This window comes from Vigna umbellata, chromosome 2 (assembly GCF_029865625.1).
Source record: "Vigna umbellata cultivar VRB3 chromosome 2, Vumbellata_1.0, whole genome shotgun sequence".
Taxonomy (NCBI): domain Eukaryota; kingdom Viridiplantae; phylum Streptophyta; class Magnoliopsida; order Fabales; family Fabaceae; genus Vigna; species Vigna umbellata.
The window spans coordinates 49,477,531-49,505,052 of NC_142166.1; the positions used below are offsets into that span (position 1 = coordinate 49,477,531).

General features: G+C 35.0%; 4 protein-coding genes across 4 annotated transcripts; 2 read left to right on the forward strand and 2 right to left on the reverse strand.

The window, feature by feature from the left end:
- The first annotated feature begins 4,520 nt into the window (after positions 1-4,520).
- LOC124822049 (putative acetyltransferase At3g50280) lies at positions 4,521-6,081 on the forward strand. Its single transcript, XM_047294011.2, has one exon. It carries the CDS (start codon positions 4,591-4,593, stop codon positions 5,956-5,958), a length of 1,368 nt encoding a protein of 455 aa, XP_047149967.2. The 5' UTR covers positions 4,521-4,590; the 3' UTR covers positions 5,959-6,081.
- A 675-nt stretch (positions 6,082-6,756) lies between these two features.
- On the reverse strand, positions 6,757-8,234 carry LOC124827993 (putative acetyltransferase At3g50280). The gene has a single exon (XM_047301184.2). The coding sequence runs from the start codon at positions 8,201-8,203 to the stop codon at positions 6,830-6,832; it is 1,374 nt and encodes a 457-aa protein (XP_047157140.2). The 5' UTR covers positions 8,204-8,234; the 3' UTR covers positions 6,757-6,829.
- A 6,560-nt stretch (positions 8,235-14,794) lies between these two features.
- LOC148204196 (putative acetyltransferase At3g50280) lies at positions 14,795-16,590 on the reverse strand. The gene has a single exon (XM_088107291.1). The coding sequence runs from the start codon at positions 16,482-16,484 to the stop codon at positions 15,063-15,065; it is 1,422 nt and encodes a 473-aa protein (XP_087963417.1). The 5' UTR covers positions 16,485-16,590; the 3' UTR covers positions 14,795-15,062.
- Positions 16,591-24,301: 7,711 nt separating this feature from the next.
- LOC124831288 (putative acetyltransferase At3g50280) lies at positions 24,302-25,827 on the forward strand. The gene has a single exon (XM_047305224.2). It carries the CDS (start codon positions 24,380-24,382, stop codon positions 25,757-25,759), a length of 1,380 nt encoding a protein of 459 aa, XP_047161180.1. The 5' UTR covers positions 24,302-24,379; the 3' UTR covers positions 25,760-25,827.
- Positions 25,828-27,522: the final 1,695 nt, after the last annotated feature.

Genomic DNA, 27,522 nt, shown 5'->3' on the forward strand with positions numbered 1-27,522 from the left:
TTGGAAGGGTCGGATAATGCTGCCAGAGGATGATGATATTATCAATCAGGTGCTCTTGGAATTTCATTCTTCCAAGATCGGAGGACATGCTGGAGTTGCCAAAACAATGGCTAGAATTTCTTCCCAATTTTTTTGGCCTGCCATGCAACAGAGGATTAGAAAATTTGTGCGGGAATGCCAAATTTGCCAACAAGCTAAAGTACAGCAAGCTTTACCTGCGGGGTTATTACAGCCCTTGCCAATTCCATTACATGTGTGGGATGACATAGCAATGGATTTCATTACTTGCTTGCCCTTGTCACAATGGATTTTCCACAATTATGGTAGTAGTTGACCGACTTTCCAAGTTTGGTCATTTCATTCCACTTAAGGCACAATATACAAGTAAGACAGTTGCTGAAGTTTTTATTAACAACATAGTTAAGTTGTATGGTATCCCTCGTTCCATAGTCTCTGACAGGGACAGAGTTTTCATTAGTTCATTTTGGCAACATCTTTTCAAAGCCCAAGGTACTACACTTGCTATGAGTTCCTCATACCATCCACAGTCAGATGGACAGACAGAGGTTTTGAATAAAACATTAGAAATGTATCTTCGATGTTTCGTTTTTGAAAATCCAAAAGGATGGTATTATATGCTTCCTTGGGCTCAATTTTGGTACAATTCTTCCTTGCACCAGAGTATTGGTATGTCCCCTTTCAAGGCTTTATATGGGAGAGACCCTCCTACGGTTATAAGGTATGAAATTGCTTCTACAGATCCTGTTTCTGTACAAGATATGCTACAAGCTCGTGATACACTCCTACAGCAATTGAAAACAAATCTACTTAAGGCTCAGCAGTATATGAAACAACAAGCTGATAAAAGACGAAGGGATATACACTTTGCAGTAGGAGAATTGGTCTTAGTCAAACTACAACCTTATAGACAACATTCTGTTGCCTTGAGGAAAAATCAGAAATTAAGTATGCGGTATTTTGGTCCGTTTGAAGTGGTGGAAAAAATTGGAAATGTTGCTTATAGACTTAGGTTGCCTGCTACTGCAAGAATTCACCCTGTGTTCCATGTCTCCTTGCTTAAGGCTTTTCAGGGTAATCCTTCACGAACTTATTTGCCTTTGCCTTTGACTACCACTGATATTGGTCCAGTTGTTCATCCTTTGAAAATTTTGGAATCTAGAACCATTATACGACAGTCTCAACCGATTCCTCAAATTTTAATTCAATGGGATTCTTTGGATACCACTGATGCCACTTGGGAGGATGTAGCTGAGATACAACAGTCTTTTCCAGAATTCAACCTTGAGGACAAGGTTGTTTTCAATGGGAGGAGTATTGTAACGGGTGAAAAAAATGAAAGTCTAACAAATGCTGAGCTGGATGTGGGGGACAGGTCTGTCATACCAGAAAATCATTTGGCAGGTGATCCACAAGGAAAAGGGAGCAGGAAAAGCATGAGGCGTAAGAGAGAGAATATATTTATGAAGGATTACGTGCTCTAGGGGAGATATGCGTGTGGTATGTTCCCTCTGACCAATTCTGTTATTCCCCTTCTTCTTACTGTACTACCTCTCCTTCTGAAATTCTTTTTATATGAATGAACCAGGTTAATCCATTGTGAGATGGCTATTGGGATGCTTCTGTTATTGGCTGAATACCTTTCACTATATTGTTCAGTTTCCTTTTGTTCACTTTGAAATACCCATATCAAACCTCTGTCATATTTTGATTACAATAAAACTATCCATTCCAGAGTTTATTTTAATTCATTCTCTGTTCCTATTGTGGGGTTGTTTTTTGTTACTGTTTCAGATATCTTCTTCATGTCATGATTTGCTTAACTAGTTTCGAAACCCCTAATTTGTGCTTCCACTAAAAGCACGAAACACACTTTTCAAGCTCTCTTATTACTTATCCTTGTTTTCTCCTTTCTTTTCTTATTTTTAAAGCATATGGATATTAATTTTTTTAGATTTTCTTATTAGTTTTGATATCCTAAATTTTTTTAGAAAAGTTCTTATTATATTTTGAAAGATTTACACAACACATCGTGTATAAGTCTTTAAAAACAATAAATTGACGTCTCATGAAGTTTTATTTTGTTAACTTTTTACAACAAACCTTTCATAACAAACAAATATAATATGTAGAAAATAATGTTATGCGAATTTCTAATATAGAAAAATTGTACATGTTTCCATCTTCTAGTTTAGCTCTATTAACTAGTGTTAGAAATTTAAGGTGAATTTAAGTTTTATATTAGATAAGAATGAATAAAATGATTAATATATAAGTATTAGGATCATAAACTCATTACTTTAAATTTTTTATTAGAAATGATGATTTGGTCTTTTTATGAGTTTGTTCATAATTCATTGGAATCAAATCTCTCGGTGTCTCCCTTATGTAAAAATGAGTTAGACAATTATAATATAAATTAGTGAAAAATCCTAAAACTTAAGGACACGGAAGAATAAGAAATTGTATCTTGATCTTTTTTGTGAACTTATTCACTTGAAAATCACAATATTAATGAGACTGGAGTCGAACCAAATAAAATATTAATATTCTCTTAATTCAAAATCTTAGAAAATGGATTTATATATTATTATTTTTATGCGGTGTTTCACTTTTTTATTTTTATCTAATGTGAGATTTAGATTTACATTTATATTTTTTAAAGAAGTCATACATCTTATAGCTACTTTATTGTTTTATTAACTACATTTTTGAAATAATTTTGTGTCTCTTCCGAGATTAAATTCACTGGATAAACATGTAAATGAACATAAATCCAATTCACATAATGAGTTTATTTATCTTTTACCTGTGTTTATTTTTTTTTCTATTAAATTGAATAAAAAAATTTAGCTAGGAAACATAACTTTCCATGGTATGAGTTTTATTTATTAATATTATTTTACAGCGTGATCTAGACAAAGCACAAGTATAGTAATATAATAACATTCGGTCCAAAAGTTGTGATATATACATCATACGTATAGATTCCTTTTACAGCGAAATTTTTTAATTGAAGAGTATAAATAAAACAAATGTGTAGAGGTTGGTGTAGGTGACAATTTCTTAGCAGTCTATTGAGGAGGCTGAAAGGATATTTTCCTATTGTGCATAAATGGAAGTTGGGGTTCTTTATGGTATCATAAGCAAACTTTTGTTCAAGTAGTCATCATACTCCACTTATCCATCTTACCGAATTGATGCTGAAACAATGACATAAATTACATAATTGGATGTGTTTGTTTCATCTCTTTGCATGTGACAGAAAAACCCATTCTTATTAGCCATCTTTTGACCAGAATAATAAGATATTCTGAACTTCTGAGTCGTATTCGGACTCATTCAACCAAAATAATATATCATATATATTAAACTTTATTTTTTTTATAAAACTCAAACTCATTATCTACTAATCAATATGAAATTACTTTTTCCACATTTTCCCTACAGCTATAGTTTTTCTTTACGCAATCTTATGTTTAGCCATTCCTCCTATTCGGATTTGAGAATCGGTTCATCAAATATTATCTTTTAAACTTCACCCTTGTTAGTATTTAATATAATTTTGAATCAGCGTAACCTATATGAACTATAAATTTGAACGTCGATGTATGTTTAAAAATAATATTCATTGCTTGGATTTGAGATTGACGGTACCAATTACAAAAAAGACATTATCAAACATAATTAAGAAAAAATAATTGTTATGTGTATTTCATGCAATTCAATATTCACTAAACCTTTTATTTTGAATTATACTTCAATTTTTCTTTTAAAAAACAAAATTATACTTAAAACTGAAATAGGTTTTTTTGGAATATAAAACAAACATTTGAACTCTCTTAGCTCTCGACTTCTAAACAAGATGAGACTTATAAAGGAGAAAAATGCAAAAAAATGCGTTGCCCTAATTTTTACCTCACATTTCCTGGATTGCTCTAGCTAATATAAATATAATAAAATATAGAAAATTAGAAAATTTATTACTTTATTTTGGCTTGGATAATTTATTATCTAGTATGAGATTATATAACTTCAATCAATCTTTGTCTGTGAGATATATATTTCATTTTTTAATATTATTTAACATTATTTAACGTTTAATAAAAAATATTAATTAACATAAATAATTTCTTTTGTATTAAAAATAGCTCCTAAAATGGTTGAGTTTAAATACGGAAAAGCTCTGCTTACACCACTGTTTTGTTTTGACATTCAAATAACAACAATAAAAACTATTAAATTAATTAAGCTATTCTAATTAAATATAAACTAAATTATTAAATATAAAAGTAATAAAATAAGTTGGTGTGTGAGAATGGAATGTTAAGATATCGAATCTTCAAATATAGGAGTGAATAATTCTAAACTATATTCTAGTGGGGACACATTCTAGCAAAATTCAAAATCGCATTTGGTTCCTATATGCTAATGGGTAGAAGTTTCCTGGCAAAACTTAAAAACTTGTTTTCATTTAACTCATCCGTCTATGTTACCTTTAAATGCATATTTTATTAGCACTTACGATTTCTCTCTTCAACACAGACCAAAACTTGTGTGTAAACTTGAATCATGGTTACTCCTGTCGTTCGACGCATTTCAGAATGCTTCGTCAAACCGCATGGTTTAACCCAAGTTACAAACCAAATATGCAATTTAACACCTTGGGATATTTCTATGTTGTCTGTGCACTATATCCAAAAGGGTCTTCTCTTCAAGAAGCCTGAAACCCATGTTGATGAACACGATTTCGTGCAAAATCTGTTGGAGAAGCTCAAACACTCTCTTTCACTCACCCTTTTTTATTTCTATCCATTGTCTGGTCGCCTTGTTACCCACAAAACCCAAAACCCTCCCTCTTATACTGTTTCTGTTGATTGCAAAAACAGTGATGGAGCTAGATTCATTCATGCAACTCTTGATGTCACCATATCTGAACTACTCTCCCCAGTTGACACCCCATCCATTTTTCACTCATTCTTCGACCACCACAAAGCAGTCAACCATGACGGTCACACCATGCCGCTGTTGTCCATCCAAGTCACCGAATTGATCGATGGTGTTTTCATAGCTTGTTCCATGAATCACTCCGTCGGTGATGGCACTTCGTATTGGAATTTCTTCAATACATGGTCTCAGATCTTTGAAGCACAACCTCAAGCCCAAGAATATGATGTTCCCATTTTGCGCCAACCCATTCACAATCGCTGGTTTCCAAATGATTGCAGTCCACCAATCAATCTTCCTTTCAAACATCACGACGAGTTTATCAGGAGGTATGAAGCGCCCTTGCTGAGAGAGAGAATCTTCCACTTTTCAGCAGAGTCGATAGGAAAACTGAAAGCAAAGGCAAACTCAGAGTCCAACAGTAATACGACGAAAATCTCTTCGTTCCAGTCATTATCAGCACTTGTTTGGAGATCAATAATTCGAGCATGCTCCCTACCATATGAGCAAAAAACACGTTTCGACTTAACTGCAAACAATCGGTCAAGAATGGAGCCACCTCTGGCTCATGAATACTTTGGAAACTCGGTTGATAAGTTGAGTGCGGAAACGACAGTTGGGGAATTACTTGAGAATGATCTAGGATGGGCTGCAGGGAAGTTGCACCTTGCTGTTACAAGGCACAATGACAGAGAGGTGTTGCATTTACTCCAAGAGTGGTTACAGTCTCCAGTGATCAAGCACACCAGTCAGCCTTTGGAGCCGTACGTTGTGTTGATAAGTAGCTCACCAAGGTTCAACATGTATGGGAGTGAGTTTGGAATGGGGAAAGCAGTGGCAGTGAGAAGTGGATATGCCAACAAATTTGATGGGAAGGTCACATCATTTCCAGGTCGTGAAGGAGGGGGAAGCATCGATTTGGAAATCTGCCTTTTACCACATATAATGACCTCTCTTGAATCAGACATAGAGTTTATGAATGCAGTTTCCTAGTTGTCATTTCCAATCCTATAAAATATTCTCAGTCTGTCAAGCATTTATTTTTAAACCATTATTAATATTATTGAAAGGAATCGTCATTGTGAGGCTTTTAAGTCAATACTAATCGGATTGTCAATAATATTATTTATCATTTTAATTAAAAATTATAAATAATACTATTGTATGAGTAACACTAGAATACTTTTCTTTACCCAATTATAAGTTTCTTTAAATATAAACAATTAGTGTAAAGATAAAATTTTATACATGTTTTTAATCAAGGAGTATGAAAACTTCAGGTTAAATTATTTAGTGTTTTTTTTATTGGCACTCTTATTTAACTTAACGTTGGATTGTTATATGAATAATTTATATTTATTATATAAATTCACAGTATTTATTATCATATACATTTCTTTAATATTATTATTCAAATATTTTTAGTAACAAAAATAATATAAATGTTTTAATGTTGAGACTCACTCATTAAATACATATTAACAACACAGTAATTAAATACTAATATAGGGTAGAGTTTGACGAGAGAATAAAATAGGAATTGAGTCTTAACACTAAAAAGTTCGTGAGCATGAGATCCATGAGCTTAGAGGTTAAATATGTTCTGATATCAATGACTCTGATCAACAATCTACTAAATATGATATCCGACACCCATGAACAATTCTTTTATATGTTGACAGTAAAATTTTCTAACATAATAAAAAGTGAAAATTAAGAAAAGTTAAGAGGGAAAATTAAGAAAATTAACAATTTATTATTTTTTCTACTGAACACACATATATATATATATATATATTTCAATCGCCTTTATTTGATTACTAATTCAAACAAACAAGTGAAGGTGGTGAAGATAATGGGGAAACTAGAACAACAGGGGATCAAACTCAGTAACTGCATTCATGAACTCTTGGTCTGATTCCAAAGCATTCATTGTCTGTGGCGAAAGGCAAACTTCCAAATCAATGCTTCCTCCTCCTTCACGCCCTGGGTATGACGACACCTTCCCATCAAATTTGTTTGCAGAACCACTTCTAACCGCCACCGCTTTCCCCATTTCAAATTCACATCCATACATATTGAACCTCGGCGAACCACCCATCAACAAGCTGTACGGGTCAAAGTAACCACCCGTTTGAACTATGAAAGGAGAATCTAACCACCATTCCAGAAATTCTACCACCACTCTATCGTTAAGGTCTGTAACAGCCACATGCAACTTCCATGCTGCCCATCCTATACCATTCTCAAGTAATTCCCTTGTTGTCGCTTCTGCACTCGCTGCATGAACGCAGTTTCCAAAGTATTCTTCTGCCAAAGGCGGCTTCATTCTTGATCTACAGTCTGCGGAAAATCTGAAAGTTGTTTTCTGGTCAGAAGGTGGGGAGCGCGCACGAGTTATGGATCTCCAAACGAGTGCTGATAATGACTGGAAGGAAGAGATTTTTGTGGTATTAGATTCTGAGTTGGCCTTTGCTTTCAGTTTGGCAATAGACTCAGCTGAAAAGTGGAAAAATCTCAACCTCAGGAGGGGTCTTTCAGATCTCTCTATAAATTCGTCATGATGTTTGAAAGGAAGAGAGATTGGTGGACTACAATTATGTGGAAACCAACGATTGTGAATGGGTTGGCGTGAGATGGGAACATCGTATTCATGGTTTTCAGATTGAGATTGTGCTTGAAAGATCTGAGACCATGTATTGAAGAAATTCCAATACGAAGTGCCATCACCGACAGAGTGATTCATAGAACAACCAATGATAACACCGTCCACAAGCTCAGTGACTTGGATGGACAACAGCGGGACGGTGTGACCGTCATGGTTGACTGCTTTGTGGTGGTCAAAGAATGATTGAACAATGGGTGGGACGTCAAAGGGGGAGAGGATATCAGCTATAGTCATATCCAGAGTTGCATGAATGAATCTAGCTCCATCACTGTTGTTGCAATCAATAGAAACAGTATAAGAGGGAGGGTTTTGGGTTTTGTGGGTGACAAGGCGACCAGACAAAGGATAAAAATGGAAGAGGGTAAGAGAAAGAGAGCGTTTGAGCTTCTCCAACAGATTTTGTATGAAATGATGTTCATCAATAAGGGTTGCAGGTTTCTTGAAGAGAAGACAATGGTGGATGTATTTTTTAATCGACAGAATATCCCAAGGAGTTAAATTGCAGATTTGGTTGGAGGATTGAGGCTTGACAAAGCATTCTGAAATGCGTCGAACGGTGGGGGTACTCATTATGCAGTGTTTTTCTTTCCTATGTTGAGTTCTGATGCATGACATACTGTTCTCTTTTATAGATACTAGTTGAGTGACCCGTGCCACCCGTGCCACCCGCGCCACGCGTGCCACCCGCCCCTAGCCACGGGTTATTTATGTTATTGTATTTTTTTTCTATAATTTTTTTATTTTTTATATAAAAGTAATAAAAATAATAAAATTATGATAAAAATTAAATTGTATTATTGTAATTGTTATTATTACTATAATTAAGTAATAAATTTAAATGATATGATAATAAGTTATGTTTTAAATATAACAAATGAAATTGATATCACAATTTATATCATAATATAATATGTTAGTTTATTTTAACAAAAAAATCAGTTGAAGAGTTATATGAAAACAAAACTCATGGTATTTTTTAGGAAGAAATAATAAATCAGTGAAATTATTATTTAGTGAAAAATAATAAAAAGGTTATTATAGTAAATAATAAAGTAATTGATTAATTGTTGGCATTTAATTTCGTTAGAAGAAGTTTGAAATTAGAATCTATATGGTACGATAATAATTTTAATTTTATATATAATAAATAAAATTCAAAATGCAGATTAAGTTTCAAAAAATAATAAGATAAAAGATTATATGTAATAGAATATTCTTTTAAAAATTATAATAAGGTTATGGAAAAATATTTTGGAATTTTATATTGGTATTATGAATTTTTAGGTTGGGTCTATCCAAGTTTTTGTCATCTCTATTGTGGTCAGTCAATTATATAATAATATGTAGGGTTAAATATGTTTTTAGTTCCTAAACTATTGGCCATTTCTGGTTTTCGTCCCTCTTCCAAAGTAAGGTACACTTTAGTCCTCATACTTTTCGAAACTTTGGGTTTAGTCCTTCAAAACTAACACCGTGAAAAATATGCTGATGTGTCTAACGTCTCTTTGCACGTGTAATTGGTTTTTTGCTGACGTGTTAAGTCATCTGGGGATGGAAGTGATTCCTCTTTAATTTGGAATGAAATTGATACTCAAAATCAGTTACAATTGGTGTTGGTGTTGCTGTTCTTTGTTTGGGTTTGGTTCGTGGTTCATCTGCGCGTGCATCTTCGTGGTTCATTGAGTTTGCTTGGTGAAAGAAAGGGATTTCTTTGTCGTTCGTTGAGGTGGTTCGTTGAGCAAGGTAATTTTTTAGTTTAAGTTGAACTTGTTTTCTCTGTGATTCGTTGAACAAAAAAAGCAATTGTGTGTGTAATGGGCATTCCGCTGTGCATTGTGAGTCTAATGTGGGAAGTTTTCATTTGACCTTGTAGGAAAAATGGTTTTTGATGTGTGTTTGTATCATATGGGGAAGTTCATGAAGAACAAGGGTCTACAATACGTGGGAGGAGAGATACATGTTATTAGGGGAATCGATCCCGACATGTGGTCATACTTTGAAGCAGTGGGATTTGTTAGAGAATTCAAGTACTCTGGAGAGTTCAAACTTTGGTGGAAGGGTTCCAAACAAAAGGCAATGAACAACCTCAGACCACTAACAGATGACAGAGAAGCCATTTTGTTGGCTAACTATGCAGAGGCAAATAAGGAGGAAGTTGAAATCTATGTTCAACATGGCCAACCCAGTCAGGCAGAGGAAATTAGTTTTGTTACATTTGGTGAGGAGGCAGAGGAAGTAAGAGTACAGCAGATGGAGGAAGAGGTTGTTATGGATGAAGAAGATATTGGTGGGGTGGAGGGAAATGTTGAAGTACAAGACCTGGTAGTAGATGACGAAGAGGAAGAGGGGAATGTTGAGGGAGAAATGGTGGAAGAGGAAGAGGAAGAGGGGAATGTTGAGGGGGATGAAGAGCAAGATGAAGAAGAAGATGAAGAGGGCAATGTTGATGACAGTGAAGAGGAGAGAATGTTGTTGAGGAGTGAAGACGAAGGGATGGAAAATGTTGATGACAGTGAAGAGGAGAGAATGGCAAATGGTGATGATGGGTTTGGGATGGACAATGTGTATGTTGAAGAAGAGAGAAGAAATATTAACATCTGTTGGCAGTTAGTACATGTCAAATTTGGTCAAACAAAGTTGCTAAAATCATCACATTAACATTCCAAACTCGTTTCTGCAAAATTGACATTTAAACCCCCAAATTTTAAACACTTTTTCTGATAACTTGCAGAATTTGGTGATTTTAAACACAGCTGTTAATATTTCCAAAGTATATAACACAAATGCACATAACACAACCATCAAGACACAATTGAACTGAACTTCCATAGTTTATTCAATTTAAAACTTCCTTGGACATCCACATCACAACCTATCTAATTACAATTAACCTTCAACACAAACAGAATACAAAACATGGCAGTTAATGCCCATGACAATACAAAAAACATCAACATCATTTTGAAATTTTTTCTCTCTTCCTCTAATTTCTTCTTCAACTTGTCCTTCTTCTTCCTTAGATCCAACACAACATTTTCAATACACACTTCAACTTCTTCACTCTTCCTTTGTAAGCTTCCTTCCATTTCGAAATCTCCTTCATCAACCCATTGAAAGAAGTTACAGCTTGAATTACTCTGCAAATGAAAATTATAAATCAGCAATGCAATATTCAACACAATAAATAAAGCTTTTATTCTCACTTACTGTCCAATTTCTACATCTATAAAATAGTCTCCCTTTGTTCTTCAATGTAGTTGCCTTCAACAACAACAATCTTTCCCCACAACCACAGTTTTTTGAAGCTAAGTGAGATGATCCACAACTTTGGGACATTCCAGAACCTATGCTCCTTGGTGTGCAACCTCCTCTATCACCTTTCATTTCCCTTCAAAAGTGATTAACAAAGAAACTCAAGTTCGAAACCAGAACCCTTCAACAAAACCCTACATCCCCAAATCCATCCATCATTTTAAACCAAAACAAAGACAAATGTGAACTTACGTGCCCAACTCCACCAACGCCCAAGAAGGTGATATCCAAGCTTGAACCTTCTTTCCACTTTGTCTTTGCCCAAATCCTTCAGACAACACTTTGCAATGAAACTAATAAACCAAACTTTACGAACGTTGGATTAACTTTGCATTTTAGCTGTTTAAACACGTGGAAAGAGACGTTAGAACACGTGGAAAGAGACGTTAGACACATCAACATATTTTTCACGGTGTTAGTTTTGGAGGACTAAAACCAAAGTTTCGAAAAGTATGAGGACTAAAGTGTACCTTACTTTGGAAGAGGGACGAAAACCAGAAATGGCCAATAGTTTAGGGACTAAAAACATATTTAACCCTAATATGTATTATGAATTCTTATGTTGTTGTTATTTGAGTTAAAGTGTTGATGTTATGCGCACAATTAAACAAGATTTAATATTTAGGCTTAATATCCTATTTTGTCTCCAATTTCGTTCGATAATGTCAAATTAGTCCATCCTTTAAAAAGTGCGTCAATTACGTCCTTACTTAATAAAATTTATATTAATAAAATATCTTCCGTTAAATCCGTACAAACAACGTTAATAGAAGAGAGAGAGAAATAATTAACGTTGTTTGTACGGATTTAATGGAAGGGATTTTATTGATATAAATTTTATTAAGTAAGGACGTAATTGACGCACTTTTTAAAGGATGGACTAATTTGACATTGTCGGGCGAAACTAGGGACAAAATAGGGTATTAAGCCTAATATTTATAAAAGGATTTCACTGTATTGGCAGCAAATACTATAAAAGAGCAATAGAATATTTTAACTATGAATGATAAATCAAGGAACACCGGAATACTTTTCTTTAGGTTTTTTTATTTGTAGGGAGATTCATGTTCTCACATATTTGCTTTTGGTACCACTTCAAAAGACCTCTTATTAATGGATGTATTTTATGTATATATAAACTCATCTCCATTTCTTATTTTATCTCATTGTGGGACTTTGTTTGTATCCAACAATCCTCTTTTCAAACAAAGGACTATGGTTCTTCACCTCCACCTCCTCTACAGCGAAAGTCTTTTCTTATCTTTGAGTACACCTTGGTCACCACTTCTCTCTACTCTCTTTCACGATCCATGGTCAAACACTGAGCATCTTTTGCTCTCTACCTCTCATGATACATCTGGCTATCTGCCACTGGTCTCCTGCTAAGGCTTCACCATATCATGGAGGGACGTACTCGTTTGAGATCGGTCACCAAATCTGAACCATGGATTCTGATACCATTAGGGAAGTTCAATATAAATAATTAATGTAAAGATTAAATTTTATACAAGTCTTAAAATTAAGGAGTATAAAAAGTTAAATTATTCAGTGTTTGTTTTCTTTATTGTTACTCTTATTTAACTTAACGTGGGATTGTTTTATGAATAATTTATATTTATTATATAAATTCATAGTATTTATTATTATATATATTTCTTAAATATTATTATTCAAATATTTTTATTAAAAAAATAATTTAAATGTCATTATAAAAAAATTGTTATTTTGTGAAGTTTTTTTTAAATCCTCACAATTAGAGTCGCTGTTGCAATCGATTTCTGGAAGTTTTTCATGATCTGGTATGGGATGTATATGTCGGAGATTTTATTAGTAATTATTATTTTGTGAAAGTTTAAAACTTTTTTATTTATAATTATTCACCTACATTTATAATTTCTTAATTTAATTAATTTTTTTTATAATAAGAAATAAATAAAATATATAAAAATTAATTAAAATTAATTTTATTGATGATTTAAAATAAAGTACATTAATTTACATTAACAATGTAAATATATAAAAAAATACACATAATATTTAAAGAATATTGCAAGATTCACTGAAACATCTAGTATAATAAAAAACAACTCGACTAATTGAAAACATATAGACTAATATTGATAACCTAAACAAAATTCCAAACAAAAATTAAAGTTCAATAACTATGCATTTTCTTGTTTTGTCAAGTAAAACAACTTCATTTCTTCAACTACTTCCCTTAAACTCATTTCTCCACCATCACTTTTTTCAAATTTCCTTTAATTTGATTCCAACAGTACGTCCAATACAAGTTATTGTTCATAAACTTTCCTGCTTCCATTGCTTTCACCTGGTTCAATTCCAAACATAGTGTTCTTAAGGAAGGAACACACTTTAATTTAAAACGGCATCGAAGTTGTGCATTTGGATCCTCTTCCAAAGTAAATCCATTCTTCCTAAAATGAGAATAAAAATGTATGTTACTTATCACACTAAAAACAAGACAAAAGTATACTTGAACCCCTTGCCATTCTAATCATAAGAATTTTAAGGGTCTAACAAAAAGTAGTGAGAAGTGTTTCATTTTAATTGATTGAAATTTGGTCACAGTGAATATTGTATTTATTTTTAGGTTTAAACTCTTGTTTGGTCATCGTATTTGTATGTCAATCTCAAGTGTGGATCATCGCATTTTTCAGTCTCAATCGGATCCATAAACTTGTAAAAATGAGCCAATTAAGCCCTCTCTGTTAAGTTATCACTGATACCGTCTAACTGTGATGTTGTGGTGCATACATATGCATACATCTTATATTACGTGAAATTTTTTATTTAATTTGTTATTAAGTCTTGTACAACTATATTATTTAATGGTTCAGATTAGGAATTTCTTCAGATTAAGAGATTAGGGTTCGCGTTCTACCATGATTGCAATGGATTGGGGCTTTGATTCTGCCATGGTTTGGACCCAATCCATTGCAACCATGGCAGAACACGAACCCTAATCTTAATCTGAAGAAATTCCTAATCCGAACCATTAAATAATATAGTTGTACAAGACTTAATAGAAAATTAAATAAAAAATTCCACGTAATATAAGATGTATACATATGAGTGCATCACGTCATCACAGTTAGACGATGTCAGTGATAACGGAGAAGGCTTAATTGGTTCATTTTTATAAGTTTATGGAACAGATTGAGACCGAAAAAAAAACGATGATCCACCTGAGATTGATACACTGATACGAGGACCAAATGAAAGTTTAAACCTTGTATTTATTTTTAATCAAGTGATGATAATACAGATTTGATATAGATTTTATTGCCATTGTTCTGTAATGGTTTAATCTTTTACTACATCCCTATTTATGTACGAATTTCTCAATTGGGTCCTCGTTTTTTAAAGTGTATCAAAATGGTCCCTAATTTTGAAAATTGATATCAATTGAGTCCTTTCCGTTAAGTTGGCTGGACGGCGTTAAAAAAATTGATGAGTGGGATGCTGAGATGACGAACGAGCGCTCGTCCACCAGCGAACGAACGCTCGTCCATCAGCGAACGAACGCTCGTCGACCACCGAACGAACGGTCGTCCAGTGTGGAACGAACGGTTGTCCAGCAGTAAGAGGTCGACGAGCGTTCGTTCTCTGGTGGACGAGCGTTCGTTCGCTGCTGGACGAGCGTTCGTTCGCTGGTGGACGAGCGCTCGTTTGTCATCTCAGCATCCACTCATCAATTTTTTTAACGCCGTCCAGCCAATTTAACGGAAAGGACTCAATTGATATCAATTTTCAAAATTAGGGACCATTTTGATACACTTTAAAAAACGAGGACCCAATTAAAAAATTCGTACATAAATAGGAATGTAGTAAAGGATTAAACCTTCTCTAATTGCTCTTATCTTATCCAACGGAAATAAGAAATTTTCAATTACTTTTAGAATACGACAACACAGACCATCTTCTTACAATAAAAGAACGTCACATAAGGTTTGAGCTAAGAAATTGCCCATCCAGTAACATATTTGTCCTACTCGATCCCACATATATTTTCCGTCACTTTATTTCAATTGTCTTTATTTGATTACTAATTGAATCAACAAGTGAAGGTGGTGAACATAATAGGCGTATTAGGAAACTAGAACAACAGGGAATCAAACTCAGTAACTGCATTCATGAACTCTTCGTCTGATTCCAAAGCACTCATTGTGTGTGGCGAAAGGCAAACTTCCAAATCAATGCTTCCTCCTCCTTCACGCCCTGGGTATGACGACACCTTCCCATCAAGTTTGTTTGCAGAACCACTTCTAGCAGCCACCGCTTTCCCCATTCCAAATTCACATCCATACATATTGAACCTGGGCGAACCAACCATCAACGAGCTGTACGGGTCAAAGTAACGACCCATTTGAATTATGAAAGGAGAATCTAACCACCCTTCCAGAAATTCTAGCACCACTCTATCGTTAAGGTCTGTAACAGCCACATGCAACTTCCATGCTGCCCATCCTATACCATTCTCAAGTAATTCCTTTGTTGTCGCTTCTGCACTCGCTACATGAAGGCAGTTTCCAAAGTATTCTTCTGCCAAAGGCGGCTTAATTCTTGATCGACAGTCTGCGGCTAATCTGAAAGTTGTTTTCTGGTCAGAAGGTGGGGAGCGCGCACGAGTTATGGATCTCCAAACGAGTGCTGATAATGACTGGAGGGAAGAGATTACTGTGGTATTGGATTCTGAGTTGGCCTTTGCTTTCAGTTTCGAAATAGACTCTGCTGAAAAGTGGAAATATCTACACCTCAGGAGGGGTCTTTCAGATCTCTCTATAAACTCGTCATGCTGGTTGTAAGGAAGAGAGATCGGTGGTCTACAATTATTTGGAAACCAACGATTGTGAATGGGTTGGCGTGAGATGGGAACATCGTATTCATGGTTTTCAGATTGAGATTGTGCTTGAAAGATCTGAGACCACGTATTGAGGAAATTCCAATACGAAGTGCCATCAGCAACAGCGTGATTCATGGAACAACCTATGATAACACCGTCCACTAGTTCAGTGACTTGGATGGACAACAGCGGCATGGTGTGATGGTCATGGTTGAGTGCTTTGGGGTGGTCAAAGAACGATTGAAAAATGGGTGGGACGTCAAAGGGGGAGAGGATATCAGCTATAGTCATATTCAGAGTTGCATGAATGAATCTAGCTCCATCACTGTTGTTGCAATCAATAGAAACAGTATAAGAGGGAGGGTTTTGGGTTTTGTGGGTGACTAGGCGACCGGACAAAGGATAAAAATGGGAGAGGGTAAGAGAAAGAGAGTTTTTGAGCTTCTCCAACAGATTTTGTTTGAAATGATGTTCATCAATAAGGGTCGCAGGTTTCTTGAAGAGAAGACACTCCTTGATATAGTTTGTATACAACATAGCAATATCCCAAGGAGTTAAATTGCAGATTTGGTTGGAGGATCGAGGCTTCACAAAGCATTCTGAAATGCGTCGAATGGCGGGGCTACTCATCATCCACTGTTTCTCTTTCTTTTGTTGAGTTCTGAAACATGACATACTTTACTCTCTTATAGATGTGACCGTGCCACCCGTGCCACCCGTGTCTACCCACGGGTTATTTATTTTATTTTATTTACTTTTTCATAAATTTTTTATTTTGTATATGAAAATGATAAAGTAATGAAGTAATTGTGTAACGAAAGATATGATAAAAATTATGTTGTGTTGTTTGAGTTGTTATCAATAAAATATTTAAGTAGGTAATTTAAGTCATATGACAATAGCTTATATTTTAAATATAATAAATGAAATTGATATTACAATTTATATCATAGTATAATGCTGTTAATTGATTTTACAAAATATTCAATTTAAAAAAGTTATATGAAAAAAATCATAATTTTCATATGAAAAAGTTATAAAATAGTGAAATTATTATTTAATGAAGTGTAATAAAAAAGTTATGACACATTGTAGAAAATAATAAGGTAATTGATAGATCTTTGGTATTTAATTTTATTAGTGAGAGTTAAAAATTATGTTATATTGTTGTAAATGTTTAATCTATGTAATATGACAATAATTTTAATTCTGTATATAATAAATGATATTGATATTATATGATTAAGTTTTACAAAATAATTAGTTAAAAAAATTATATGCAATTTTAAAAAATTATAATTAGGTTGAGATTATGGTAAATAGTTTTAAAATTTTATATTAGTATTATAAATCTTTGGATTACCATGTGTTTTAGGGTGTGTTCACTTAGGGGATAAGAATTGAGGAAGAATGAGTGGATGAATTTGAGGTGAATTAAGTATTGTTTATTTAAGTGGATTTGGAAGTAAATGAGAGTGTGAAAATTAGCGTAAGATTTGATTGATGTGACAGATAAAAAATTTGTTTAATTGATAAAAATTGAAGATTATCAAAATACCCTTAGTAGTAAAAATAGTATAAAATTGTAATTATTAATATTATATATAATTGTAAAAATTATTATATAAAGAAAAAAAATAAAAATTAATTATTATTATTATTTATTATTATTATTATTATAAAAAAGGGTAAATGAATAATTGAGGACAAATACCTGCAAATCTTTGCTATCAGTGAAAATGGATTCAAGAAACCAATTTTCAAATCATCACATTCATTTCTTCGCAAATACCTGGAAGCGAACGGAAGCAATCCCGCTAATTCATCCACACACATCTTCATAAACAGTAAACTCTTTAAAGCGAACACGACATAGTGATTATTAGAACTTTCATTGTTTCTTCTAGCTACTCAGTTGTATAATCAATTTATCCATGCTACTTAACTCTTTTGCCGAGATTTTCTTGCTACTTGGTAACATTGTTGAGTAATCCACTCTACTTGATTGTGTTGACGAGTTATTCACTACTGTTTTACCAAATTCTCCACTCTACTATGTTGTCTTACCGAGTTTTTCATTTTAGTTGGCTATCTTGTCTAGTTTTTTCAACTATTAAAAGTTACTTATTTAATAATTTAAACTCATTTTCAACTGATTTTACTTAACATTTTCATTAATATAGACTTTTTTTTTCACATAAACTATTTTACAAAGGATCAAAATAGTTTAAACTCATTATGATCCAAATAATTAAAATAATGAGAATAAATTTAAGGACTACAGCAAGACTTTAATATTTAAATTATTTATGGTAAAAAAATTAAGTCAATTATTTAAATGCCTTCCGGGGGAATATAGTAAAAGATTATGCTAGACGACGGCTTAAAATCAATGTCAGTATTATCTGTAATAGTTAATATAATAAGAAAAGAATTGTCTTCAATAAAAAAATATATGTAGCATCTATAAAAGGAACAGTAAAAACAAGGCAGAAGCGATCCAAAATTAAGTTCACTTAATTAAACATCGATTTAATTTAATATTATTTTATTTAACACATCAACCCATTTATAAATAGTACAAAAATAACAATTATAGTAATAATTAAACTTATGGATTTAAACTGTACCTGTACCTTCATTTTCTAACGAATAAAGTCACCATTTTAATATATTTGAGCCATAAGTACAATAAACGTCAATTAATTAATTAATATTCAAATTATACATAATATTTTCTCTTTTCATTTTTAATTTCTAAAACTTATTACAAATAAAATAACTAACTGACGTGTCATTGATGGGAATGATTCTCAATCTAATCCTCTTAAACATTTTTAGAGTCTAAATATTATAGGACTCACTCAATTTTTTTTCTGGAACTGTTAATTTATGAGAAAAATAAATGGTGCATGTGATGGACAATCAAGAGGCAGCTGGCAGCTGGCAGCATGATATATATTATTTATTTCACATTCATGCAGAAAGACAATGATATTTTAAAATTCCTGTAAACTTTGACAGTTACTAAATTGTTTTTATATTCATTTTTATAACTACAAAAATATCTTTTAATAGGTGAAACGGTTATCTGTGTTAAAGATCCCTTTCTATTTTAAAATATTAAATATTACAGATATAGTGGATTACTGTTTTTGAATACAGTAATCTTGTTAGGTTTAGTTATTCTGTTTTCTGTTTTCCGTTTCCGTTTTGTATTCCCTTCCCTCTTGAACTCTATAAATAGAGTTTTCCCTCTCACCAACAGTTGTAATTTTTCACGCTCATTTCAAATAATAACATCAGTTTTTTCCTTTCTCCTAAATCAAGATGAGAGTTAGTTCACTAACCTGATTACCCGTACTCTTCTGGTCTTCTTCCTTGCCTCCGATGAAGGTAGCGCTTTGCTCCGGTGAAGAGTCTCCGTGAAGCCCTAGAACCTTCCTCTCCTCACTCGATGCCTTCTGTCACACACTGCCTTTCTGATCTCGAGGCAGCTTTCAGCATATAACAAAAGCTTCCTGCGTTTTGGGTTTATTTGATGCGTTTTGGGTTAAAGGCCATTGGGCCTATTATTTTCTGATGTGGCCCATTCTCTTTATGGTATCTAGAGCAGAAACTCACTTCCGCTGCCCAGATTTCGTTCTTTGATCATTCTTGTTTAGTTTCTTGCATTGTTTCTTGCTTTCTTTTACCATGGATGCTACAGACCAGCCTGCCAGTCCTTTCTACCTACACCCAGGGGAGAATCCAGGATTAACCCTCATCTCTCAAGTACTGGGTGAGAATAATTACTCTTCTTGGAGCAGAAGCATGAGAAGAGCACTCCTATCCAAAAATAAAATCAAATTCATTGATGGGTCTATCAAGAAACCCAAGAAAACCGAAGCCTTGTTTGATGCATGGGAAAGATGCAACATGATGGTACTCTCATGGATTGTAAAAACACTTTCTCCAGAAATTGCAGAAAGTGTAATATATGTTGAAGAAGCCAAAGAATTATGGGATGAGCTAAAGGAGAGATTCTCTAAAGGTGACTATTTTAAAATCTCTGACCTTCTCCAAGACATTCATTCAATCAAACAAGGGGAAAGAACTGTTAATCAATTCTTTACTGACTTAAAAATCCTCTGGGAAGAACTGGAATCCCTTCGGCCCATACCCAACTGCACCTGCGATATCCCTTGCAGCTGTGAACTCTCAAGAACTTCTCTAAAATATAGAGAAGTAGAGCACGTTATATGTTTTTTAAAGGGGTTAAATGATACCTATAATACTGTCAGGACCCAGATTTTGTTGATGGACCCTTTGCCAAACATCAATCGTGTCTTCTCCCTCATTATGCAGCAAGAAAGACAAGAAAGATCTGAATCTGGCACTGCAAGCCATAATCACTCTACTGAAACCAGTAGAGTCATAGCCAATGTTACTAACAAGAACAGCAGTTGGAAAACCGACCAGACCTGGAAAAATCAAGGTCGTGGTGCTGAGTCACATAGTCTGGGAAGAGGGAGAGGAAAGAATCCTAATTACGGAAAACAGTGTTCTTACTGCAACAAGATGAATCACACTGTGGATGAGTGCTACTCCAAGCATGGTTTTCCACCTTGGTATAAAAAGAATGATAGCAATCAAGAGAAAAACAATGGCTGGAACTCTACTAATGTCTGCCAAAGCAGTTCTGGATCAGAGAATACACGTCAGGGAGACACCAGCACTGTTTTTAACAAACTAACCCCAGAGCAAATTGGAAAACTTCTAAAAATGATTGAGAAAGCTGATGAGCCTACACATAAGATCAATCAAATGCAGAGGAATGACAATGACAAGGAGGACAAACCAAGTACTCTTTCTTGGATTATTGATACTGGGGCCACTGATCATGTAACCCATGAGAAAGGGAATTTTGTCACCTTCTACAAGATTAAACCCATTACTGTTAAATTGCCTAATAATTCTGTTATTACTGCCAAACATGCAGGAACTGTCCAATTTTCTAAAGATTTTATTATCTTTAATGTGCTCTATATCCCTGATTTTTCTTTCAATTTAATTTCTGTTCAAAGTCTTATAAGAGACTTGAATTGTAGCCTAATTTTTTCTTCTGAGCTTTGTCAGATAAGGGAGAACTCTACATTGAGGATGATTGGGTGTGCTAACTCATACAAGGGTCTTTACTATCTACAAACTTTTCAGAATCCTAACCAGTGCCTTGTTCCAGGATCTGTTCTTTCTTTTAAACATGTTGATGTAAATCTATGGCATTATAGACTAGGCCATCCTGGACACAAGACTGTCAAACAGATTTGTGAACATTTCCCTTATGTTCAAATGAATAATGATACTGTTTGTGATGTTTGCCACTATGCTAAACAACATAAATTGCCTTTCCCCATAAGCAATTCCTTATCTACTGAATGTTTTGAAATGATTCACTGTGATATATGGGGTCCCTTTTCTGTTCCTTCAGTTCATGGGCATAAATATTTTCTTACTATTGTTGATGATTATAGCCGACACACATGGATATTTTTGATGAACAACAAGGGCCAAACTAGAGACTTATTACAGAATTTTATTATTAAAATTAAGAATCAGTTTGGTAAAATGATTAAGACTGTTAGAACTGATAATGGACCCGAGTTCAACTGTGTCAGTTTATATGACTTGCATGGTATTAGTCATCAAACTAGTTGTGTGGAGACCCCTGAGCAAAACTCTGTTGTTGAACGTAAACACCAACACATTCTAAATGTAACCCGCAGTCTTATGTTTCAATCAAATATACCTAATACCTATTGGTCCTATGCTGTGAGCCATGCTGTCTATCTCATAAATAGATTGCCTACTCCCATTCTTAACAATAAAACCCCTTATGATCGTATCTATAATGTTCCCCCCACTTATTTAGACTTAAAGACTTTTGGATGTCTCTGTTTTGCTTCCACCCTAGAAGCTGGTAGGCACAAACTTGACCCTAGAGCAAGGAAAGGGATTTTCCTTGGATACAAAAGTGGAGTCAAGGGCTATATTGTCCTTGACATCAACACTAGAGAACTTTTTATAAGCAGGAATGTTGTTTTCTATGAAGACATTTTTCCTTGGAAGCACCAGCAGAACAACCCAAGTGTGAATGATGAAGAAGCGGACAGAATCACTTTCTTCCATGATTCCCTAGGCAGTCCTGCCTCCAATAATCATGAAAGGTGTGCAGAAGAAGAGATACAGCATGATACTGCTGAAGAGAACAGGATTGATAATGAAGTCAATAACAGTGAAGGGGATCATGGCTACAGGAGATCTGATAGGATCAGAAAGCCTCCAGGATATCTAGATGATTATATCCATCAGGTTAATCAATCCTTGTCTGTGAAAAATAAATTCAAAACCCCTTACCCCATTTCTGATTTATTATGTTGTGATTCTTTGACAGAAAAACATTCAAGATATACCATGGCTATCACTGCTAACAGTGAGCCCCACTCTTATAATGAGGCCAAAGGGGTGAGTGAATGGGCAGAGGCAATGCGCAAGGAAATTAAAGCCTTGCAGGACAATAACACATGGTTTCTAACACAGCTTCCTCAAGGGAATACTGCAATTGGATGCAGATGGGTTTACAAGATTAAATACAGGGCTGATGGCACCATAGAAAGATACAAGGCCCGCCTAGTTGCTAAGGGTTACACCCAGCAAGAAGGGATAGATTATTTGGACACATTCTCTCCTGTTGCCAAGCTAACTACCGTTAGATTACTCATTGCACTGGCAGCCTCTAAAAACTGGTTTTTACATCAATTAGATGTGAATAATGCATTCCTTCATGGAGACCTAAATGAGGAAGTCTACATGGAGCCACCCCCTGGTCTTAATGTCCACAAAGCAGGTCAAGTCTGCAGACTAACTAAGTCACTATATGGCCTAAAACAGGCTAGTAGGCAGTGGTTTGAGAAGTTGTCCAGTTTCCTCACCTCTGTCAGCTATATACAGTCAAAAAGTGATCACTCCCTCTTTATCAAAGGCACACCTACTGGTTTCACAGCCTTACTTGTTTATGTTGATGATATCATATTAGCAGGAAATTCTATGACAGAAATTAGTCACATAAAAGGCCTTTTGCATAACAGATTCCAAGTAAAGGATCTAGGAGAACTTAAATACTTTCTAGGGCTGGAGGTGGCAAGGTCCAAGAAAGGAATTCATTTGTCTCAAAGAAAATATGCCTTAGACATACTTGAAGAGACAGGAATGCTGAATTGCAAGCCCTGTTCAACTCCCTTTTTGAGTGACACGAGTACTCTATACAGAAATGACAGCTACTTGAAAGATCCAACCTCTTATCGAAGATTGATAGGGAAGTTGCTTTATCTCACTAACACTAGACCTGATTTATGTTTTTCTATTAATTTGTTAAGCCAATTTATACAATCTCCTACTGACTACCATTATAGGGCTATCCAACATGTCCTTAGGTACATAAAGTCTAAACCCTCAGAAGGATTATTCTTTCCAGTTGACTCTCCCATACAGCTAAAGGCCTTCAGCGATTCAGATTGGGCAACTTGTCCAAATACTAGGAGGTCCACTACAGGTTTCTGTGTCTTTCTTGGATCATCACTCATCTCTTGGAAATCAAAGAAACAGAGCACTGTCTCCAGGTCCTCCACTGAGGCTGAATATCGTGCTCTGGCAGCCACTACTTGCGAGCTACAATGGATTCACTATCTATTAGAGGACTTACAGATTAAGGAAGCTGGAATTCCAGCTCTATACTGTGACAACAAATCAGCCAGACATATAGCTCATAATCAGAGCTTTCACGAAAGAACCAAGCATATAGAGCTTGATTGCCATGTTGTTCGTGAAAAGGTGCAAGCTAACCTTCTACATCTTCTCCCCATTCGCTCAGATGAACAACTAGCAGACATCTTTACCAAGTTTCCTCACCGAGTTCGGTTCGGATCTATCGTTCCCAAGCTTGGACTGGCAACTATACACCATCCAGCTTGAGGGGAGGCTATTAAATATTACAGATATAGTGGATTACTGTTTTTGAATACAGTAATCTTGTTAGGTTTAGTTATTCTGTTTTCTGTTTTCCGTTTCCGTTTTGTATTCCCTTCCCTCTTGAACTCTATAAATAGAGTTTTCCCTCTCACCAACAGTTGTAATTTTTCACGCTCATTTCAAATAATAACATCAGTTTTTTCCTTTCTCCTAAATCAAGATGAGAGTTAGTTCACTAACCTGATTACCCGTACTCTTCTGGTCTTCTTCCTTGCCTCCGATGAAGGTAGCGCTTTGCTCCGGTGAAGAGTCTCCGTGAAGCCCTAGAACCTTCCTCTCCTCACTCGATGCCTTCTGTCACACACTGCCTTTCTGATCTCGAGGCAGCTTTCAGCATATAACAAAAGCTTCCTGCGTTTTGGGTTTATTTGATGCGTTTTGGGTTAAAGGCCATTGGGCCTATTATTTTCTGATGTGGCCCATTCTCTTTATAAAATGTGGGAAACACTTGATCTTGGAGATATCTGAAAAGCCAATCTTGGCCGTGTGCGAGTATCTGCAGAATGGGTACTCCTGCCCTACGACGCATTTCGGAGTGTTTTGTGAAGCCTCACCGCTGCAACCACTTCTCCGATCAAATCTGCAATTTAACACCTTGGGATATTGCCATGTTGTCTGTGCACTATATTCAGAAGGGTCTACTCTTCAAGAAGCCTGCAACCCTGCTTCATGAAAACGATTTCATACAAAATCTGTTGGAGAACCTCAAGCACTCTCTTTCTCTCACCCTCTCCCATTTTTATCCATTGTCTGGTCGCCTTGTCACTCACAAAACCCAAAACCCTCCCTCTTATATTGTTTCTGTTGATTGCAACAACAGTGATGGAGCTAGATTCATTCATGCAACTCTGGATATCACCATAGCTGATATCCTCTCCCCCCTTGATGTCCCACCGATTGTTCAATCATTCTTTGACCACCACAAAGCAATCAACCATGACGGTCACTCCATGCCGCTGTTGTCCATCCAAGTCACTGAACTAGTGGACGGTGTTTTCATAGGTTGTTCCATGAACCATGTTATTGGCGATGGAACTTCTTATTGGAATTTCTTCAATTCATGGTCTCAGATCTTTCTAGCACAATCTCAATCTGAAAATGTTCCCATCTCACGCCAACCCATTCACAATCGTTGGTTTCCAAATAATTGTAGACCACCGATCTCTCTTCCTTTCAAACATCATGACGAGTTTATAGAGAGATCTGAAAAACCCCTCCTCCTGAGAGAGAGATTTTTCCACTTTTCAGCAGAGTCTATTGCCAAACTGAAAGCAAAGGCCAATTCAGAATCCAATACCACAACAATATCTTCCTTCCAGTCATTATCAGCACTTGTTTGGAGGTCCATAACTCGTGCGCGCTCCATACCGTCTGACCAAAAAACAACTTGCAGATTAGCAGCGAGCAATCGATCAAGAATGGAGCCGCCTCTGCCTGAAGAATACTTTGGAAACTGCCTTCATGCAGTGAATGCAGAAACGACAACAGGGGAATTGCTTGAGAATGATCTAGGATGGGCGGCATGGAAGTTGCATGTGGCTGTTAAAAACCTTGACGATAGAGTGGTGTTGCAGTATCTCGGAGAGTGGTTAGATTCTCCTGTGATATATCAAATGGGTCGTTTCTTTGAACCATATTGTGTGATGATGGGTAGCTCCCCGAGGTTCAATATGTATGGGAGTGAATTTGGAATGGGGAAAGCGGTGGCTGCTAGAAGTGGCTATGCAAATAAATTTGATGGGAAAGTGTCATCATACCCAGGGCGTGAAGGAGGAGGAAGCATTGATTTGGAAGTTTGCCTTTTCTCACATACAATGAGTGCCTTGGAATCAGACAAGGAATTCATGCATGCAGTTTCTGAGTTCAATCCCCTACTGTTCTAGTTTGCTACATCTTTTAATTAATGTAATATCGATTCAGTTTTATTAATAGAGAGAAGTTATTATTGAAACATCTGTTAACTTTATCTCTTGTTTTCACCAAACATAAAAGTGTAAATAGAACAATACTTGCTATAAGATCGTAGTGAAGTAATATCTATAGGAAAGATTAACAGAACCAACATAGACATAGCAGAGAAAGAGCACCAAAACACAAGAAAATCCAAATTCTACAGAGAATCCAACAGAGTCACGAGAAGAAGTTTTTAGCACAACTTACAAAAAACAATCATGTCTCGTGAACTCCTTCGGTAGACGTTTTTCTGCTCCCTTTTTACTTCTGTGACATCTCCATCCTAACTTTCACCGTCGCCAAAGTGGTCATGGATTAAATTATTCAAAATTCACTCTAAATCTAATATGGATTAAAAAAAATAGATTAGATTTATAATCTAATTCATTTTATCTAAATTAATAGATTTGAAATTTTCTCATTAGATTAAATTTAGATTATATCCAATTAGATTAAATAGAATAAAATTAATTTAATATATTGGACTATTAGGTTAATTAGAATTAGTTAAGTCAACTCAAGTTGACCTAAATCCAAGCCAACTTGTACCGATTGGAGTCTAGATCACTTAGTTTGACTTAAGTCTAACGCATCCCATCTTAAAATTAATCAGAGCTGACATGAGTCAATTTGTTATGATCTTCAATGTGGATTGACTCATCTCAACTTTTGGTCAAAGCCAACGACATGACTTTCAATTTGGGATGACTCGACTCAATCTATGGCCACATGTGACTAGGCTCAATCTTTGATCACCTGAGGACGACTTGACTTAACCTTTAATTCCAGCCAACATTGCTCGACCATCAGTCTGGTTGGCTTAGCTCAACCCTTGACCTAGACCAACTCATATTGACCTTCATAATAGACCAACTCGTCTCAATTCTTTTGCCCAAACTCATTTGACTCGATCTTTGTTCGAGGTAACTTGGCTCAATCTTTAGTTCAAACTAACTTGCCTCGATATTCGATTGGAATAGATTCTTCTCGACCTTTAGTTAAGGCCAAAATTGGCTTAATCTTCGACCAAGCCAGACTCAACTCGAGTTTCATCCCAAGTCAATTTGGCTTGTCCTTTATCTAGGCTAACTCATCTTGATTTTTTTACTTGGACGAACTCATCTTGACCTTCATGTTGAGTCAACTCATCTTGATTCTTTACCCTAGGCTAACTTGGTTTGACCTTCAACTATTAATCCGAATTAACTTGGTTGGTTTTGAGTCAACTCAGCTTGGGTTGACTTGTGTCAATTTTTAATTTGGGTTGAATCATCTCTCGACCTTTGGTCTTAACCAACTTGGCTTGATTCTTTAGTTGAGACAAAGTTAACTTGATTCATCAACCTAACCAACTCATCATGATCATGGGCTCGTGATGACTCAACTCCTTATTTGATTTCAAAACTTTTTGAAATTTTATTATAATTTTTATCTTAATTAAATATAGAAAATAATCATTCAATAAGAATTAAATACAATATAAGTAAATATTAAATATTAATTGTTGAAAGTTAATGTGGACTTGTATAATTTATTCCTAATACAAAATACAACATATGAATTTATTAGCGTAAAAAACACCTTTTACAATGACAATGTATTGCTTTTAAACCATGAGGTGTGAAATGTGATGGAGTAACAATTTTGTAAATAGTGCGTGATTTTCCATAATCAATATAAAAAATGAGTGTAA

Bases quoted from the DNA above. Each gene is read 5' to 3' on its own strand.
- LOC124822049 (XM_047294011.2), top strand. From the start codon at position 4,591: ATGGTTACTCCTGTCGTTCGACGCATTTCAGAATGCTTCGTCAAACCG.
- LOC124827993 (XM_047301184.2), bottom strand. From the start codon at position 8,203: ATGAGTACCCCCACCGTTCGACGCATTTCAGAATGCTTTGTCAAGCCT.
- LOC148204196 (XM_088107291.1), bottom strand. From the start codon at position 16,484: ATGTCATGTTTCAGAACTCAACAAAAGAAAGAGAAACAGTGGATGATG.
- LOC124831288 (XM_047305224.2), top strand. From the start codon at position 24,380: ATGGGTACTCCTGCCCTACGACGCATTTCGGAGTGTTTTGTGAAGCCT.